General features: G+C 37.9%; 1 protein-coding gene across 1 annotated transcript; it reads left to right on the top strand.

Moving 5' to 3' along the window:
- The first annotated feature begins 2660 nt into the window (after positions 1-2660).
- On the top strand, positions 2661-18496 carry PSAT1 (phosphoserine aminotransferase 1). Its single transcript, XM_021530537.3, has 9 exons — positions 2661-2749; positions 4927-4987; positions 5778-5847; positions 6963-7168; positions 8628-8800; positions 9735-9904; positions 13522-13650; positions 16103-16240; positions 16853-18496. The coding sequence occupies exons 1-9, from the start codon at positions 2681-2683 to the stop codon at positions 16956-16958; spliced, it is 1122 nt and encodes a 373-aa protein (XP_021386212.1). The 5' UTR covers positions 2661-2680; the 3' UTR covers positions 16959-18496.
- Positions 18497-20533: the final 2037 nt, after the last annotated feature.

The following is a 20533-nucleotide window of genomic DNA, read 5'->3' as shown; positions in this document are numbered from 1 at the left end:
AAGCTGCTATTTTTGACCCTTCTGGTCAGGATGAGACTTCGGTGAACTGAAAACTCCAATACCTGGTATTTCCACCAGTGCTCTGAGCTGATACCAGCACTAGCTTGCCTTGTTTCTATTTTTGTGTTCTGGCTCTTTGTGCCAGCATTTGAAGTACATTTTTAACTCCAAAGTTTTAATTTCCCTTGTGGTTTGTGCCACACAATTAGATTCAAGTCTGATCTTGGCGGGATGTTGAAGCACTTTTTGTAGTAGTGGGCAGGCTTCCTGACCTGAATCCCCAACCTACACTATTTCTGACTGCTTCCACTCCCCCTTACTACTTTGGATACGGTTTTCCTAGCAGACTGGAATTTTAAGTTGCTGCTCTGGGACTACACAGGTGCTTTAGATTTAATACTGGAAAAACTCATGAGAAGCCTGTATCTTTTGATCTTATTTCTATTTGAAACACCAGTAAAAGTAATTAAATTTTTAGTCACATCTATGTTACTAAACATTTCAGTAGCATTTTCTATTTAATTATAACTAAGAAGTAACATAGTTGTTCTGGGTATTGTAGTGTGAGACATACTTTAAAACTATCTTGGTGTTTTGAATATAATGTATCAAGCCTGTGTTGTCTGCGAAGCTTGCTATTATCTCTTAAAAACTGCGGAGGTTTCTGGTGCCTGAAGGCAATTTTGATGGATTTTTCTGAAGCTGTAACTCTCATTGAAATGAAAATTATCTTTGCTCTAATACCAATGTTTCTGTTTACAAATTTTTAAACAAAATAACTTCCTTAAGATGAAACTTTTTCAACTAAATACCATATCAGGCTGTGGTCTGTAAATTCGTTTTGTGGTTCCAGGTATCACCTGGCTTGATAGAAAAAGGGACAAATTCATGTAGTCACTATTTCTTTGGTGAAATAACTGATAATGATGTATTTTATATACATCTCAGAATTCACAAAATAGCAGACATTGATACTGGCAGTTTTCTCTACAGATGATTAATGTTGATGATTAGCTTGGGGAGCACCCATGAGACTAAAATAGAGCCAGCATTGTAGGAAAGACTGGACAATCTAATGTGTTCAAGAGCTGTGCTTTATACAGCTGCATATGAGAATTGTGAATCAATCTTTTTGAAGGTACTTAGATATTATGGGACTCTGTGATGCCTATCTGTTTTCAATCATACTTCATGGCTTGCTTTGTCAAAATTGGTTTACTGCTACTGCCTTTAAAATAACTTTGAAAACTGACTTCAGTCAACGAGTCCATGATGGAATTAATGGAATCATCCCAGTATTCATAGTTCACCCAATATAAGCTTTCAAAACCATGATTTCCAAGAATGCTCCTAACTTGTACCATTTGACAGAGAATTTGACCCTTCAAGTGCCACAGATCAGTCTCTGCAGATGAACCTGGATTTGCGTAATTAACACAAAAGTAAAGATAGCTGTATTTACTATGATGCATAACTGGAAAAACAAGACAGAGTAAAAGAAAAAGTGTAAATACTTTTTCATAGGCAGTATCAACAGTCAGAAAATGGAAGGAGCTAAAGTCTCTGTTACAACAATTCAGTTGTACTCTGTTTTCAATGAACCAAGATACCACAGATAACTTCCATAGATACATGTGGGAGGAATGCTTTAGTATTCAGGGATATTAGCCTAGGATTTGGCAAACCTCGACAAGTCCAAGCTATGCTATCCATTATGTGAAGATGATCAAGTTTCACAGCTCTCCTGTTTTTACTCTCTGATGAAATTCAAATAACAATTTGCCTGCAATGGACTTTTTGGGGAAACCGCATAACATGCAGACACTTGTTGGCTTGGAGAAAGTGCATAACGTGCAGACACTTGTTGGGTTATAGAAGGCAGGGATCCTCCTCCTCTACAAGGAAAGTGACACAAAATATAAGATCTGGGTACTGTAAACCCATCTCTCAAGATGAATCACAGAATCACAAAAATAGTCTGGTTGGAGACAGTGGGTGATCTCCAGCGTCACAGCTTAATCAGGGATGTACTAGAACACATTGCACACGATTGTACCTGGATGGTTCTTAAGTGTCTCCAGCAAGGGAGACTCCACAACCTCTCTGGGCAACATGTTCTAGTGCGTGATCGCTTGCATGGTTAAGTTCTTTCTTGTATTCAGTTGGAGCTTCCTGTGCATCAGTTTCTGTCCGTTGCCTTTTGTCATTTCATATGAAGGATCTCCTAAAATTCACTGTAACTGTGGATCGTCATTGCTTTTAAGTTCTCGCGCATTCACGCAGACTGCTTTTGGAGCAAGCATCCCAGCGCTGCTGCAGTACCCGCGTGGGGGGGAAGCACAGGCAGGAAGTTACAGTGTGACGTGCATTCACCGTGTGTGTGTGTGTGTGTGTGTGTGTGTGTGTCTGTGTTTCTCTGTGTCTGTGTGTCTCTGTGGCTGTGCCCACACGCCCGCCCGGCGCCGCCCGCCCCTCTCACCTCCCGCCCCTCTCACCGCCTCCCGCCCCTCTCGCCGCCCGCCCCTCTCGCCGCCCGCCCCTCTCGCCGCCTCCCGCCGCTCTCGCCGCCTCCCGCGGCAGCGCTGCCAATGGGCGGCCGGGACAGAGGGGAAAGTGCCGGGCCCCCGCGGGTTTATAGCGGCGGGGTTCGCGGCGCGGCTGCAGCAGGCGGAGCGGCGGCATGGCAGCTACCGAGGGCGGGCGGCAGGTCGCGAACTTCGGCGCCGGGCCGGCGAAGCTGCCGCGCTCCGTGAGTAGGGGCCGGGCTGGGGCACGGCGGGCTGGGCGCCCTCGTCCCCGGCGCCCCGCGGGACTCCGGCTGCGAAGCGAGGGATGGGGAAACTAAGAAATCGTAATTGCAGTTTACCCGCACAGCGCCGAAACCTCCTGTCTCCCCCCTTCTCCAACGAGCTGCCCCGATAAGCTCGGATTTTTGCAAAGGAGCTCGAGTGTGGTTCTTCGAATACTCTCTAATACTCTCTAGTTTTTTTTTTTTGTGGGTTTTTTTTTTTTTTTTTTTTTTTTTTTTTTTTTTTTTTCAGTGCTGGATGCACTGGTGGTACCAGCATTTCCTATATCGTTAGTTTTGGGATGGGAAGTAGGACCTAAGCGCACAAAGATAGCTCTGTGGAGTGTGAGATTTGTCAGTTGGTAAACAGATTGGTAATTCCCCGAGACGCTTTTCTACATGAAGTTACAGTGAATGTTGTGTACACTCAACCCTCTGGAAAGTTGCATCAGCAGCCGTGGATTACATATAGAGAGGGGTGGTTTCTGCCGAACTGTATGTGCCTTTCCTTTTAAGGGCTATCTACTGTGGAATTTTTTTGATTAATTTCTTAGTATCCTTCATAGTTTGTGGTATTCATAGTACTCTTTGTTATTTTGTGTTACTTCTTAAAAAAAATCCTTTAGATAAACAGATTTGCTGCAGAGTAACTTTCTTTTCTGTTTTGTTTGGGTTTCTTTCCCCTCCCGTGGATAAGGTTGCAAAAAAATTCGTTGCAAAGAAATTTGTTGTTCTGTGTTGAGCACTAGATTCCAAAGGGGCTCTCACAGACGCTGCCTCCATACCCAATTCTCTGACAGAAATGATTAAAAACTGGATTTAAGTTTTGAGGAGTGCAGGTGGGCACAGCTGAGCTCCCTATTATTAATCAGTTTCCCTCTTGAGAATGCAGTGCTCTTGTGTAGGCTGCTGTATCACCTTGATGGTTTATTTCTCTTGATCGTGGGCTGATGCTGCCCATGAAGCACACAGACTCGGTAAAGCAAGAAGATGGAGCAATTAACAGATTATAACGTGTGTCAGAGATGTCTGTTGAGGCATGTGCAGATTTTCAGATAAAGAATGTTATAGACAGAATTGGATTTTATGAAGCAGCTTAGCAAGAGCTACTCTAACAGTCTGCATGTTCTCCCTTTTTTTGCCTCCTTCTCTGTCATGGATAAGTTTGCTTGTAAAATGCGGTGGTTAAAACTTCACAATCTTTTAGTTGACCTTTTGGTAGCCAGCTGTTACAGTTGACAGGCCATACAGATACCCGGTCAAGAAGGTGGATTTCTTATTCCTGAAATTGTCCAGAGTGTGCAGTTTCTTGTCAGATGCTAGGGTGCATATGTGCAGCATTCGTTTGGTTCTACTGGGGCAGCCACTTCTCCTGCTTCCTTTAGGAGCATCCAAACTGTTCTGGCTCTCAGACAAGAATTTACCAAAATCAGAAGCTGCAGATCCAGTGGTTGGAATTTCATGCTACTCTATTCATACTCAGGGGAGAAGGCAGAGAAAAAAAAAAAAAAAAAAAAAGGATGGCTGAAACACTACTTGGCTAGTGACCTGTTTTTTTGTTTTCTCAAAATTTTGCTTAATTTCTTTCTTAACTTTCAATAAGATAGAGACTCATCTCCAAAAGGTGTGGAACTTCATTTTGTGAAACCAGTCATTGTCATGTTGGCTCAGTTTAAGATATCAAATTCCCCAAGCTGATCTTTCTGGTTATGTTTTCTTCAATACTTTGGCTTTCCTATTTGCACAGGTCAAGTGAAAGGACACAGGATGGAGTGGTGGGAGTGGGTATTTAGGATGCTTGCTTAGAAAGTATATATGCAAACATTAGGTGTTCTGTAAAGGTTAAGAGTTCCATTCAATTCCTAGAAATCATTCAGAAATCTGGCAATGTAGCATTTGAAATAATAACTTACAACATTGTCTCCACAACAAGCATATTATTTAAGTTTGCTATCTTATGAAAAGCCTTAAGTTTCTAGGTACAGCAAAATTTTATAGGTAACTATAGTTCTGTTAATCTCACTTGACAAGTGTCAACTTATTGCAATATGGGGTAGCTGGTGTAGGCATGATGCATCAGAGACTCCAGGTAGTGGAAAAGTCCCTTAATTTAGTTCTGGATATTTTTCTTCTGATAGGTATTATTAGAAGCACAGAAAGAATTGGTGGACTACAAAGGACTTGGTATAAGTGTTCTTGGTAAGACTTAAAAAATCTACATATTTCATGAATTTGTTGTTTAACTGAATTGTTTAATTAGACTTTCTGATCTTGGTATTTTGGCTCCATTTCTAATACCTGTGTGTCTGTACAGATGTGTATAGATACCATATAGATGTATAGCATCTGTCCCATTAGGAAGGCAGTGCTCTCCTGCTGGCTGGCTTTTCAGCCCCAGCTGGACAAATGATTTATGCATCAAGCTGGTTTTGCATTGTATTAGTTGCTAAAAGTACATGCAGATGTCTCCACACAATGCAGATTAATGTTTAAACTGTACACTTACACATGGAAGACAGCCTATGGATTTAAAAGGAATTACTGTGTAATTGTCCTTAATGTTTATTTAGCTTTACTGTGTGAGGAAGCCTTGCTAAAGGTAAGAGAACAAAACCTGTACTTTTCCTGTGCTTTGTATATACTGTTACATGCTTATTACAGCATTAGCAGCAGAGAAGGTTCTCAACATGAGGAAGAATGAAACCTTTCTAGAGACTATTTTTTTACCCACAAATGTGGTTGATCCTAGTGGTGATAAGGTCATGTGGGTGCCAAATGTTAATGAACAGGATTTGCCTGTATCTAGACAAGATTGCAGGTATAGGTGTTCTTTGGGTATTTAGGATTATTTAAGTACTTAAATTGGGAATGACAACCTTCAGGCATTTTGGGTCTGTAGTGTAAAAGGTTTAAAGCTTAACAATTTTAAAATCAAATTAATGTATTACCATCTTGTTTCATGTTATTTCTTCTCTTTATTCCACCAAAGAAATGAGCCATCGGTCTTCAGATTTCACAAAAATTCTGAATACAACTGAAAATCTCATGCGTGAATTGCTGTAAGTGAATTACTTTCTTCTTATTTTTTTTGTTATGTGTGTGCTAGTTGCATCAGTAATGTCTAATGTGGAGACCTTTTCTTAAGAGCACATCTTTGGTGGTGTTTTTCATGCATGGCTACTGTGTATTGTAGAGTAATAACCTTGAGGAAGACGCTGATCTTCTTATATGTAAGTTTGATGCTTGTATTTTTGCATGTGACAATGGATTCTTATTAGGTTAAGATGTTTTTTATATGTCTAGCTGAGTTTTTTTGAAATTTTGATTTTCGTCACCTTCACAGAATTAATGAAGGACATGGACTAAAAGAAATAAATGCAAATAATAAAAATCAGTTCTCTAGTGATATAAATGTGATCTACATGTTGTCCATAAGTCCTATTTTATTAACAAAAGCTCTGTGGATCAGTGTTAGAATCCCTGAGCAAGAGCCCTTTTCCTATTCATAGAATGACACATTTAAAAAAAAACTGAAATAAATATATAATGGATTAGAATTACTGTTCTCACAGTAGTTACTAATGTTGGTCATTTAACACAAATGCTTCACCCTCAGTCCAGCCAGAATCATTGACAAAGGGATCTCAATGAAATATTTGAATATGTATTTTTTGTGATTGTATGAGACACTATTTCACTTGCTCTGCATGTACACTTTACTGTACTCTTGCGCTTTCAAATTTAAGAGTCTCAAAGCCAAGTGCTACTGTAAGCATTTTGGTGACTTCATGGCAGAAAAGTCATGAAGCTACCAATAGATAAAATTAAAAGTCAGCATAAATTTTGATGGTTTGTCTCTCAAGTCTGTGTGTACAGCTACTCAGGAGTGAGTTTGTTTCACACAGTGTCAGGGCTGGGGAGAAGAAACTTTTTTTCATCAAATTTTTATCCCTAAAATTCACAGCATTTACTCTTAAATATTTAATCTGTTTCTCAAGACCAGTGCTAAGATAAGTTAGTGGGACTTCATCTAACCTCTAGGCAGAGTCTTCTAACATGACAGTGTTCTTCCTCAGTCATGGTTAAATGCATAATATCAAACTTTAAAAGGAAAAGTTATGCATGCATCCTGTGTCACCTGGGAATAACATAAATGGTTATTTCTTTTATGCAGAAATATACCAGACAACTACAAAGTTATTTTCCTTCAGGGAGGTGGATCTGCTCAGTTCAGTGCAGTCCCGCTTAACCTTATTGGTTTAAAGGAGGGAAGACAGGCAGATTATGTGGTTACTGGAGGCTGGTCGGCAAAAGCAGCTAAAGAAGCAGAGAAGTATGCCAAAGTAAATATTGTTCATCCCAAACTAGGAACCTACACAAGTAAGTTGATGATTACATCTCTCCATGTGAATGCTTAGTTTTTTGACTTGCTCTAAAAATGGATCCAATGTAGCTATTGGGCTGTTGAATGTTAACTAGAGTTGATTGCCCAGAACTCTAAAGAATGTCTGCCATACTCCTCCTTGTTCAACACTGGGAGATTTATTAAATGGCTTAACAGTTTCCACCAGAAAAAAAAAATGCTGAAATGGAGCTGAACAAATGCCAGGTAATAAGTGGCAAGACAAAAGTGTCTAAGTAGGGAAATTGTCTGGAATCTCTGTTTTTTTTCTATTTAGTTCTTAAGCTATTCAGAGGGATATTGTGACATATTTCAATTTAATGTACACTCTGTAATAAGATTGCTCTAAAATTCAGAAGCAGTTCTGAGATTTTAACCTTGTTGACCCAGGATATGGGAGACTTGAATTCTGTTACCTGCTTTTAAGGATTCCTAAATTATTCTTTCCCACCAATGTGTTACTGAATATACATAAATAATTCTTGGAGCAGGAACACATGAATTTTTATTCCTGTTACTTTTGCTCACTTTTCTTCCCTCTGGTCCAAATTACAACATTTGAACTAAAAAGAGTGGCAGCAAGACAAAGAATATCCCCATAAGTTAGTGTATTAACTGGCAATTAGGGTACTAACTTGGAAAGTATGTTTATATTCTGTGAGGCACAGGAAGGAATTGAACCTACAACTGTCCAGTCTAGGGGAGTATAATTCACCATTTCGTAGTTGTGGATAAGAGGAGAGGCAGTAAATAATGATGAAGTCAATGCTGCCATCTCCCACCCTTCCCTCCACCTCCTATCAGGACCTGGAGGAGAAAAGAAAGGGAGAGCAACAATTTGTTCTATGTCAAACCTGTTCTGTGGTGTCAGGACATGCCTGTATATTGCCTGTTGACAGAGGAGATCTTAGTTTGGTAAATCAGTTGCAAAGCTTAAAGTGGGAGAAAGGTGGGTGACCTTGTGTTTGTTCAGCTTGGGCAAGACTCAAATGCTTCTGGGATTGCACTGAAACAGAGTTTTATAGAGAACTTTGCCGGTGAGAATCTGGATGTTTCATGGTTCTGAAGGCAGCAGGAAGATTCTACTTAGTGTCTGAATTCCTTTGAAATGCTGTTTTGAACCCCTAGGACAGTAGTCTGCAATTGCAAATGGGAGGAAAATAATTTGAAGAATAAGGGGTGAAAATCAAAAGGTTTTTCAAACTTAATGATGGCTCACAAGAGAATTTTGGGAATGCACCAGAGAATTTTGGGAATGTGTTGGCTTTGCAGATACATTATCTTCCTGGTAACAACATGACTGATAGTCTATAGACTATTAATAGTCTAGTGTCAAAATTGTTCTTTGTTGGCACTAAATTTAATGTTCAGGTAAAACTACATGCCAAGAAAATTACTTGTCTGCAGTGACCTCTGAGTTTCTCTTTTGTCTTTTAGGCATTCCTGACCCAAGCACTTGGAATCTTAATCCGGATGCATCTTATGTGTACTACTGTGCTAATGAAACTGTTCATGGTGTGGAGTTTGACTTTGTACCTGATGTCAAAGGAGCTGTCTTGGTTTGTGATATGTCATCAAACTTCCTGTCCAAACCTGTCGATGTTTCCAAGGTAAACGATTGGACACAGTGACCTGCACAAAGCATTTTCAAAATTTAATGCATATAGTGAAGCACTTTGAAATGTTTGGATGGCTAGAGATGCTGAGCGGTGAAATTAAGAAAGTCGCATTTTGTTAATTGAATATCTGATGATAGATAGAGGTGTTGAAATTTCAGGTTTGTGATTTCAAGGTCACTTTTCCTTTTTCTTGTAAAAACATACTGAAATATGTTGAAATTGTTCATGTTAATAGCTGCCCAAGATTATTTAGTTAGTCTGATATTCACTGATGAAGAAAGTACCTGCTAAAATAAAATAACAGCTAAAATAAATATCTTCTAAATAATATTTAGTCTGTAGATAGTACAGCAGGGTACTGTTAATAAATTTTTTTAATCCTGCCTGTTACATGAAAGATCTGTAACCTCTTTTAAGCTCCTAAAACTTCCTCTGCCTCACAATTCTGGTGTCTGTTTCACAGATAGTACATAGGCAGTTACTATGTTTGTAAAGTATACTATGAGTAGAAGTGTTATTGACTAGTGAAATAGTGTGTTTGACCTTTCTTACCTGTGTGTAGCAAAAGGAAGTAGTTGTTAATGCATTCAGCTTCTCCTTTTCTGATCTGCTTCTTTTTACAGGTGGAGTTTATGATAATTTTTCTGAAATACTAGATGGGTTGAAAATGCTGTGAACTGTGTAGGAATTTGCCTGGAGTAGTGTGAAATGCAACAGGCTGTCTTGAGAATTTTTGTAGCTATTAAATATACATTTAGCAAACTAAGTGCACTTTGAAACCAGAACTTCTGCTAACTCTCCTAATGTGCTAATTTTCAGCACATTCTTTGTTATGTTCAGCTGACTAGTATGCCTGGGATATTATTCAGTAATAAGATCTACAAGTGAATGCATGTACCAAGTTCTTTTCTTCTTCATTTTAAAGTTTGGTGTGATTTTTGCTGGTGCTCAGAAGAATGTTGGCTGTGCTGGAGTTACTGTTGTAATAGTACGTGAGGACTTGCTGGGATTTGCACTGAAGGAATGCCCTGTTGTACTGGATTACAAAACACAGGCAGCAAATAGCTCATTGTATAACACTCCACCATGCTACAGGTAACTCACCCTGCTATGTGATACCCCTTACTCAGAAAGCTGCCACACTGCCGTCTCCCAGTCTTATCTAGAAAAGCTTCCAAAGCTGCATATTTGCCCTCAAGTCACTGATACCTTGGGAGTGTTTCATGTGATTCCTGTGAGAACATGGGAAGTGTCCAGCAGTGTGACTAGTAGGCTTTGCATTGCCTAGTGTGACTCGGCCACAGAAGATGTCACCTTTTTCAGAGTAAATATTACATGTCATAGTTCCATTGTAGAAGTTTCAGGATGCTGTTCTGGTTTACATGAGCACAGCTCTAGCCAATTCAGTGGTGATGCTTCTCTCATTGCAAGGACATAATTTGGCACTCAGACTTAGCTCTTGATCCTAAATACAGTTTGAATTAATTTCTTCCTGATGTTGTTCTCAGCATTTGAACCTCCAGATCCTCACTGACTTTCTTTATTAGAAAATGGTAAATAATATTGTGATTAAAGTTTTAAATAATATATTACAAGAATATGTACTCTTTTAATATTTAAAAATATTTATTGCTCTTTCTACATCTTTCACTACTGTTGGTTTTGAAATGAAACTGTAGAAGAATTTTTAAAAAGGCATTTTAGTAGTTTCTTTGCTTTTACTCTCTTGCAGAGTTTTGTGTAATTCTTTGACTGCCACAGTGTTTGGTTTGGAATCCAAAGATAAAATTGACCTAGCTTTATAAACATTGCTAGCAATCAAAATCATAAAATTGCCATGTACCTGATGATTTTATTATACAAGAAGCAGATCAGACTGCAGCTTGCTTTTTAAAAATTGCTATCTTGTAGCTTCTCATAATTAGTGAAATGGTGATTTACTACTAGTATGTTTAGCTGTTGAGCTAGTAGTATCTACTTGTTCTTATCCTGAAGAATTTTTCTGCCAGCATCCTCTGAAATTATTATTTAAAAAAAAAAAATCTAGTTATTTTTTTTCCCAGAAGCTTTTAAAATTACTTTGATAATAAAGGTTTCCTTTTCAGGATAATTTCATAATGGAATTTTATACTGATATTTAGTCTCAACTCTTATAGCTTGTTTGTATGTTCCAGAATTACAAAGTTAGGTTACCTAATGATCTCCAACATGCATTAAATGAACTGTACAGGCCCAAAGTTCAGTGATTTTGTATAAACCCTATAACTTAATCCCATCATTACAACTAGTATCACTTCAAATTTCACTGAATTTAAGTATCTCTGAATCTGCTGATTGTCACTGTAGTGTACTATTGCCATGACATAGGAGCAGCTATCTTTATCAACAGAACAGTAAATCTTATGAACATTTGTTTATGCTACATTTTACAGTGCAGAACTTGTTCCCCCAAGTTGTGTGCATACTGTACAGTATATAGTGCTGTAATTATGCATTCTTACTGGCAGCCTGTCTGCCCTGTTGGCTGGGTACGCCCAGTAAGAATTAGCTATTCAGTGTTTCCAGATTTTGGAGTGCTCAGTGTAGATTTGTAACATAGGCAGGATGTATGTCTTTTCCAGTGCTTGATGAAACCTCTGTTTCATGATCGATTATTTGCCTGACTGCCAAGTCACACATACTGTTTTTGGACACTGTATACTTGAATATGCCAGGTTTTAAATCCGGCCATTCATGTTTTCCAAGTACAAAGCTATTTCCATTTGAAAAACTGAAGTTCTACTTAATCTCAGTACTTGGACACAGTGTTGTTCCTCTGATTTGAAAAGCAAAACAAATCAGATTCTGCAGCCTTATTTTAGCCATTGCAAAGAACTTCTGAAGAGAAAGTGCTGTTTTAGCTGTTACTCAGTATCTGACAGTAGCCTTAACAGAGTAGTGGGTGGTTAAGGGAACTGAAAATAAAGTTGAATTAACAGTTTCTTCTTTCTCATCACTATCTTGCCAGATTTCACTTCATGCTACAGACTCACATTGGAGTATGCTCCAGAATCCAGAATGTAACAGACTGAAATGTTGGCAGGATGCACATCTGTTTGGCTTGGCTCTAACTGCCTGTTCCAGTCTAAGGAACTGGCAAAGCTTCTTAGTTCTCTTTTTCTCTGCTCTTTTCCTTGCACTTGTTAATTGTTTGCTGGCAAACAAGCAAGAAATATAAACTAAATTTGCAAAAACTACTTCAGCAAGATGTTAAATATAGGTGATGCTAACGGCTTAACCTCATGGCACTATATAGTTGATTCTTTGACCCTAATCTGTTTAGCTAAAATTAACAATGATTTTGCTATAAAAATCTCATTTGCCAGCTCTGAAATGCATTTTGCACTTAAAATTGTTCCAGAAACTTTATTTTGATTGACATAAAAGAAGGATAAAAGGTTTCAGCTGTCTGGGTTTTTGTGAATGACTCTAAGGCTGACTTCTAAGAGTTCGCTTGTCCAAAAAGTTTGCTCAAGGAAGTGAGGGCAAGATGTGAATGTGGCCCTGTATATTTGCCAAGGGCATTGTCTATACTTCACTTAAATAATTTACACTGGTGTAATTGATAGTGTGATGTCATAAATGTGGCAAGATTTTGCTCTTAGAACAGTAAGGTATTCCCTATAAATGTCAGTCTGTAACATTGGTTATTCTGCAGCCTTTTGGAAGTCTTCAAGGATTTGGTACTAGCATCCCTTTAGAAATAAAAAGCAGCAAAATTTAAAACAGCCTCCTACAAGATATGTGTTAAGGAAACTTTTAGGGTAATGTTCTCTGAGCACTCCCTTGGAATCAATAATGAAGGGATTCATAAGAATGAACTTGTTGTATATAGGCCATAAAAACTTGTGAGCAGGTTTTTATGTTATTTGTTGTAGTCGTGGGAAATGTCTGAACTTGAACAAGCTGAGTTTTGTAGCAAAAGCACAAAGGCAAAAGGCGTCAAGGATTTTTTTATGTTGCACTTAGTGACTAGCATTGGAATTCTTGGTCTCAAGCCATGTGACACCAGTAGGCTTCCAGATCTCTACTAAGAACTTGACTGGTAACAGTCAAGTGTGATACATCATAATTTGTTTCACAAAACTTCACTGTTCATGTGAGCAAAAGGTCTTTGTAGACAGAAATGGGATTAGAGTTCTTATTTTTAACATTTGTGAAAATATGGTTACGTTTCTAGCATATTAATGTACATGTATTTGAGATTTTTGGGTTTTTTTTTTTGCTAGGGCAGCTGCGCAGGGCAAATGGTATTAACTTTTTTGCTAAATCTGGCTCCTTGTAGGCAGCTGTGTAATCCTTCTGGGCTGGACCTGACAGGGAGTTGTGTGGGCAATGAATTAACAGTGCATGCATCATGTCTGGGGATGTCTTTGGGAGCCTGGCTGGGCTGCAGGAAGTCTGCAGAACATGTCCTTATGTGGTACAAAGGATTAAAACAGGTCCAACAGATATGTGTGGCATTTAAATTTCAGGATATTTCATCCAGAAAACATTGTCTGTTTAGAGTTGTCATAACTTGTAAAATAGTCTAGGTTTTGATTTTTTAATCTTAAGTGCCCTTAAATCAAACATGGCATTTTGTTACTGAAACATTTTGTGAACTATTAGACAAGACTTTTTCTTTTCCTGTTTGAATAATTTAACTGAAAAATGTTCTTTTCCCTTGGCAGTATTTATATCATGGGATTGGTACTGGAATGGATAAAGAATAATGGTGGAGCTGCAGCTATGGATAAACTCAGTTTAATCAAGTCACGGATGATCTATGATATTATAGACAAATCTAATGGATTTTATGTGTAAGTTGCTGTGCTTTCCCCCTTTGCTTCAATATTTGCTACATAACCAAACATTCATAACTTTGGAGAGTTTAATTGTATTTTTGAATTCACTTTTTTTGAGGACTCCTAGAGACTATTTGTGCAGACCATTCTCTTGGTAGCTGTCCATGGATAAGTCTCATTCCAGAAGGAAGTTATTTCACCTTATTGTGTATAGATCAGTAGTGAACCCTACTAAAAACTTATTCTAAACTTAATAAAACAGGAGCGTGGGAGAAGAGTATACAAAGAACAGATACGCAGATTCTGGTTTGTATGTTTATGGACACTCTTGGTAACACATAGGCCAAAACAGAGAAAATTGCTGTAAGAAATTGTAGAGGCCCCTTTGCATTGTATTTTGTCTACCCCCTTTCAGGAGTCAAAGACTCTGCTTTTTCTCTGTCAAGCAGAGCATTTTTATTAGCAAATTCTGCTAAGTTCTGAAACACTGATCAGACCTCAAAATGGAATACATTTTCTTTATGTACTTTATGCACAGTTGATTCCAAAGCAGATTTAATCCTCTTGACTTTTACATAGAGTTGCAAGGTATTTTTGAGCTCACAGGACCTAGTTAAAAAGCTGATACTGTAATAATTTTAATATTTGCCAAGCTCAGACTACTAATTGACCATGAAACTGCAAAAGATTTTCTTTCACCTTCAGTGTAAAAGCAACAGTGGGAGGACCTAATTTACTTTCAAGTCCAAGTTAGGATAGAGCAAATTAAATTTGGATTTTAAATTAAAGCTGTCTGTATCATAATTGTCAGGGATAAAGTTTAATCAGAATATTTAATACATTCTTCTTATTCATTTAGTTAATGAAAACAGCTTTGCTTTTAGCACCACCATGATCAGGATTGTGATCCTACTCTAGGGAAATCCCAGGGGCTTTTCATAAACGTCAGAAAGCAAATGAAGCCTTGAAAAAAACATTTTTTGAGAAACAGAAATCTGTATCTGGCAAGTTGGTCTGTAAGGCAATGAGTGGGAAATGCAAAATGGATGGTAAATAGTCAGTTGGGAAAGCAGAACAAGCTTCACTAAGTGAGCTGTATGCAGCTTCCTAAGTAATACAGTTAAGACTGTGAATTTTTAAATTGTATCCATAACTAAAAGGAAGACTTAATTTGAAGCTGCCTTCCCAGCTGTAACATGGCACTTAATCTGTGGCACACTTCCATGAGAAAGCCATGTGACAGGCCATTTAGCAAATGGACCCTTTCTTCCATGAAGTGCTCTGTGGCATTTGTAGTTTGTTTTTCAATGTCTGTGCACTGAATTACATCAGATTGCCTGGATAGAATATTCAGTAGCAACTGGATATTCTAAAAACTAAAGCATGGCTGCAGTAATTCAGATATGGGAGTGCTTAGAAGCATAGGCCTTTTAAAACATTATTTTCCTGGTTGAACCTGAAGTAGAAGATTTGCACAGGAAGGTGTTATGATGACTCTTTTTTCTTTTCATCATGAAGACATCTGGACAACGGAACAGGAGAGGAAATAAAAAGAATGAAACACATTCTTTTCCAAATAGCATAATAATAGGTATGAAATCCACGTGCAGTTTATGAAAACTCATTTATATTGAATGCCTGCAAGAATCTACATCATAGCCCTGGAAAAAAATAAATATGAAGGCCTCAGATCTCATTTATAAGTAGAAACACTAAAAAAGATATTTAAATATTCTCTTCTTCCCCAGTAATTTCTTAGCTTGACAAAATAGTTGAAGAGAAATTGCACATATCCACTTCAGATTAAATGGTATTATAAGAAATTAAGGAGCTGTGATGCATCTCATATAATGTTGTGGCCATGTATGCAGTGCAAGATTTGTTCTAGACATACTTCTTCTCTACTTCATGATTCTGAGTAGTGCTAATTTAGAAGATGGACTGAAATCACTAACAGACGTTTCTAATGTCTATGAAAATTTACTTATGCTGTGTTCTTATACTTCCTTTATTTCTGTTTAGCTGAGTGTGATTCTGGTAGCACTTTTGACTAGTTGAGAAGTGTCAGTCTTTGAAGAGGAAGAGAAGAAACTGCTTTAGACTTAGTTAAAATTCCCTGTAATTACCTTACCTATCCAAAGTAACTGTTTATTTATTTTTCTTTCTTTCTTTTTTTTTCTTTTTATTTATTTAATTTGGTCTGTATACAAGCCTTGTGTCCATTTCTCTGGCATGATTCTGAGTATGACAGGAAGGGTTAATAAGCCTTATACTTTACCACTTCTATTATTATACTTGGTTAAAAAAGGAAGATTGCTTTCTTTTACATAAAATAATTACAATTTTGATTATGAAGGATTGATTTTGGTTCTAAACAGGTGTGATTATTAATTTCTCAAACTGCATATATCTGAAATTCAAATTTAGCATGAAGTGGGTTAAGTATTACATTCTGCAACCTCTCTAGATGTCCAGTGGAGAGAAAAAACCGAAGCAGAATGAATGTACCTTTCCGCATTGGCAGTGTCAAGGGTGATGAAGCTCTGGAAAAGAAATTTCTTGAGAAGGCTGTGGAACTTAACATGATATCTCTGAAAGGACATCGGTAAGTATTAGTCAAGTGAATCTCTGTCCTGTGCAGAATAAACTATTACTACAGTGGTATAGCACTAGGCATTGCGCATTGACTTACCAGCCTTTCTCATGCATAAGCTGTTTCTAACACTAGTTTGGCAACACTTGAGAATAGCAGTCTAGAGATTGTACTCAGAGATTGCTGGTGGCTCAGCTACTGCTTAGGTGAAGAGGTGGGCTTCAGAGAGCTTTATCCTTAATTCTGCTTTCTTCTGCAAATCTGCTTCTGTGCATACGCCAGATATCTTTTGAGGTCATATTGTATCAGTGTATAAAATCTCTCAGATCGCTTGTCTGCCTGGTTGCAAGAGTTCTTTCCCATGTTCAATAATGTTTGTGGGATTAGTTTTTTGATATCATTGGGCTACAGCTTTGGAGCTGTAAACAGCTAATAAATACTAAGCTTCTGTAGATTGGAAGCCTGCCTTGAAGAATTAAATATTGCTTCCCATGCACATAAATGTGAATTTTAAAATTTTTGACTAGGAATAGATTTAAATGTCTGTGACTGCTATTAATGTATTTTTTTAGAATATAGAAAACTTTCCTGGATTTGTTTTTTTTTCTCTAATTTTCAATCTAGGTCTGTGGGAGGAATCCGTGCCTCTTTATATAATGCAGTGACTGTAGAAGATGTTCAGAAGCTTGCAACATTCATGAGAAGCTTCATGCAGATGCATCAGTCATAAATACCCACGGGTTAGAGCCATGCTGCACATCTACGAAATAAAAGCTAAAGGGTTTTAACATTATGGTGGTACTGCACAGCTGTAGTGCACAAGTTTTATTTTCTTTTAGTTCCTGTAGCAATTTTAATTAACTGAATGGAACAGAAGCCCAGTCTTGCAGTAATGTGGCAACTTTGGCTTTGCTGAAGGTGTGACGATCCCCAGACTGATCATGATTGATTGCAAAATTTGAAAATATGTGGTTAAAACATGAATAACATTATAAGATGCTATGGATCTGAGTCTCTTTCTCACTTCTAGTTACAACTGACTTCAGTACTGCCTTCTTTTTAGTAAAACTCAGGAAGCAAAATTTGTCATAAGCTCTCTGTAATGCTTTACAAATACTCTCTGCATAATGAAGGTAAACTGACATGGTCTCTAGGGTCATCTAGTTCATTTATGGGGTATATTGCAACAGTGTACCACCAGCAGTATTTAGGAGTTAACACTGGCGTTCCTAACTTGAGAATCAGGCCTTCAGACTACTGCTCCAGTGCTAGAAGTACTGTCATAACCATTGCAAGTAATTGTGCTTAAAGTCTGCAGGACTGGGCCTTTCTTCCGATTAACATTTATTAGTTTAAAGCTGAGATTCATGAGTCTGATTAAATCAGTTTCTAAGATGTATTTTATTTCTCTATGCATTTTGTATAATAAACGCCTAGGTTATTAATGTTACATTCTTATTTTGGAGCATACATATTTGCTGCTGCAAAGAATTTGCTTTTCATTTGTTGACCTGGTGCCAGACTGGATTGCTGTATTCCACTCAACGAGCCTGTGACTTTCTCTGTGCTGACTTTGAGCCTGAAGTGCAGCAGACTTCTTTGTCTGGTGTTTCTTAAGTGCTCTATTTGCTCCAGTATTTGCTCTACCTTTTCATTCTTTCAGTTGTGTAGGCTTTTATATGTGGAACTTTGTCCAGCTGGAGTAAATAATAGTCTTCTCTGCCTTTTCCTGACACTGAAGTGTAGTTTTGGTCCCACTTTCTCACTTGGTCCTTCTAGCTTATTGCACTCTTTTATACTCTGGGCTAGAGAAGTCACTGTGGTTATGCAAAGATCTTTGAAGGCTCTCCTGTTGTGGAACCCTTGAGTTACTTTTTTTCTCAGCTTGTGACTTTACTACTCATATATTGACCTTAATCTCCTATTTAACTTGTGAAGAAGCTATCTGCTACTGTCAAAGTGTTTAGCATTACTACAGCTGGTTTCAGACTAAACTCTTTGACACATAATGGGGATTTCTTTTTTTTTAAAAATTTTTGTGTAACATCAGTACAGTGGTAACAATTTATTAATGATAATGATGCACTATCCCTTTGTTGATGGAACCTCAGAGCAAGTCAGTGGAATGTGCTAGGGTTGAGTTACATTCCTATCTGAAAAGTCATAATTTTAAGACTACTGTTTGGAGATTTCTGTCAACTTAGTGTTATTCAAAGTAAGTAAATAATGTGAAACAAATAAAATCTAATCGTGTCATGATGTGAAGTACCATTGTGTTTGAAACTTTTTGATTTTTGTCATTTTCAGGATGAAAATCAAGACTAATATGTGTCAGAATTTTAGATTCTGGTCTACTTCTTTTCCTTAAAAAGCAAGTTTCCCTCATGTGTGTTTTATTTCTTTGCAAGAAGAGTCTTTCCTATAAGAGCCATGGAAACAAAAGTATTAGTATGAATGCTTAAAGAACCCTTTTTGCCCTGTGAATTATGAATATCTAATTTGGATTCCATATTAAGCTTTTTAACTTAATTAATTAATTTTTCTGAGTTTTTAGTACTGCAAAAAACCCCAAATTTTGCCCTTGTAGCCAAGAAGGACAGTGTTGTCCTGGCTTGCACGAGGAAGAGCAGTGACAACAGGTGAAGGGAGATCATCCTGGTCTTCTGCTCAACCCTGGTGAGACATGTTTGGAGTATTATGTCCACTTCTGAGCTTCTCAGCACAACAAAGACATGGAGCTGCTGGATCAAGTTCAGTGGATAAAAACAAAGCTGACAAGGGGCCTGGAGCATCTCACAAGGAAAGGCTGAGGGAGGGAGGCCTGTTGAGCACAGAGAGGAGATGACTGAGAAGGGACCTGATCAATGTCAATAAATTCCTGAAGGGAGGGCATCAAGAGGATGGATCCAGGCTCTGCTTGGTGGTGCTGAGCAATAGGACAAGATGCAGTGGGCACAAATGGATGCACAGGACCTTTTCTTTGAATATAAAGAAGAACTTGACTGAGCCCTGGAACAGATTGTGCACAGCAGTGGGTGTATGGGGTCTCCTCACTGGGAAAATTAAAGAATTATCTGGACACAATTCTGTGCTTTCTACTCTAGGATGACCCTGTTTGAGCAGGAAGGTTGAAGCAGATGACCTACCATAATGCCTCCATTATCCATTCAGTGATACACATGTAAGGGAATGCATTCAAAACAATCAACTACAGATCCTTTATATTTTTAAAGATACCATGTATAGGTGAATATTAGATACCCTTGTTTTAGGAAGTTTTAGTTTGTGTTCTGATCGTGCTGATTCTCATGATTTTATATATACCCTTAAACATGACTTATTTATCCTATATGGAAATAGTTCCACAGTTATTCCATTGACATTGCTTTGGGGAGACCTTACTGTGGTCTTTCAGTATACAAAGAAATACAGAGTAAGACTTTTTCTAAGGACTTGTACTTAGAGGACAAAGGGATAACTGTTTTAAACTTTAAACTGAAAATGCTAGGTTTAGATAGGACATAAAGAATATTTTTTTTATGATGAGGGTGATGAGGCACTGCAAGAGACTGCTCAGAGAAGCTGTGGGTGTCCCATCCCTGGAAGTGTTCAAGTGTTCAAGTTTGGATGGAGCTCTGAACAACCTGTTCATGTTCCTGGAAGGAGTCCCTATCCACAGCAGGGGCGTTGGAATAGATTATCTTTGAAGGCGCCTTACAACACAAACCACTCTGTGATGAAGCAAACATTTTACTTTGGAAAAATGCTAGTATAAATCTTAGTTCAAAACTTGTACCACAATCAGTGTGACACCTAGCAAAATGATAGATATTTGTGTGACAATTGATGTTCAGAATGGGAGAAATGAATAATAGGGGAAGTTCACAGCACAGAATTGCCACAGCTCTGCAGTACTGAAAATACTTTAAATACTTTTAAATATTGAGACAAACTGCAGTTGAGCATTTCCAAATCCTTACTGAAAGAAAGCAAACAGCAATGGAAGACTGTTGTGCTCAGTATATTTACTTCCAGTTCTCACTTTCCTAAAAACTTTGTTTAGACAATTCACTTTAGATTCTCATTCCTGATTGTAGAAAATTCAGAGCTTATTATATCAAGAATGGTCATACAGAATGGAAAGCATTGAGGAATTTACTTAAAGGATTAGTTATCTGTGGATGCAATATGAAGCAGCACACACTTTGTATGGCTCTCACCATGTCTTTGAAAGGAAGGATATTTTGCAAAAAGGCATCTTGTAAAGCAGTTTCCTTCTGGAATAAAACTGAGACAGAACTAGAT

Source organism: Lonchura striata, chromosome Z (assembly GCF_050655825.1).
Source record: "Lonchura striata isolate lonStrDom1 chromosome Z, ASM5065582v1, whole genome shotgun sequence".
NCBI lineage: Eukaryota > Metazoa > Chordata > Aves > Passeriformes > Estrildidae > Lonchura > Lonchura striata.
Note: the sequence above shows the minus strand (reverse complement) of the source record. Positions and strands in the feature narration are given on the sequence as shown.

What these genes read in the sequence shown, in the direction of transcription:
- PSAT1 (XM_021530537.3), top strand. Translation starts at nt 2,681, where the DNA reads ATGGCAGCTACCGAGGGCGGGCGGCAGGTCGCGAACTTCGGCGCCGGG. An exon ending in CAAACTAGGAACCTACACAA is followed by an intron (nt 7,169 to 8,627) that starts GTAAGTTGATGA and finishes TTTGTCTTTTAG; the next exon opens with GCATTCCTGACCCAAGCACT. An exon ending in AACACTCCACCATGCTACAG is followed by an intron (nt 9,905 to 13,521) that starts GTAACTCACCCT and finishes TTCCCTTGGCAG; the next exon opens with TATTTATATCATGGGATTGG.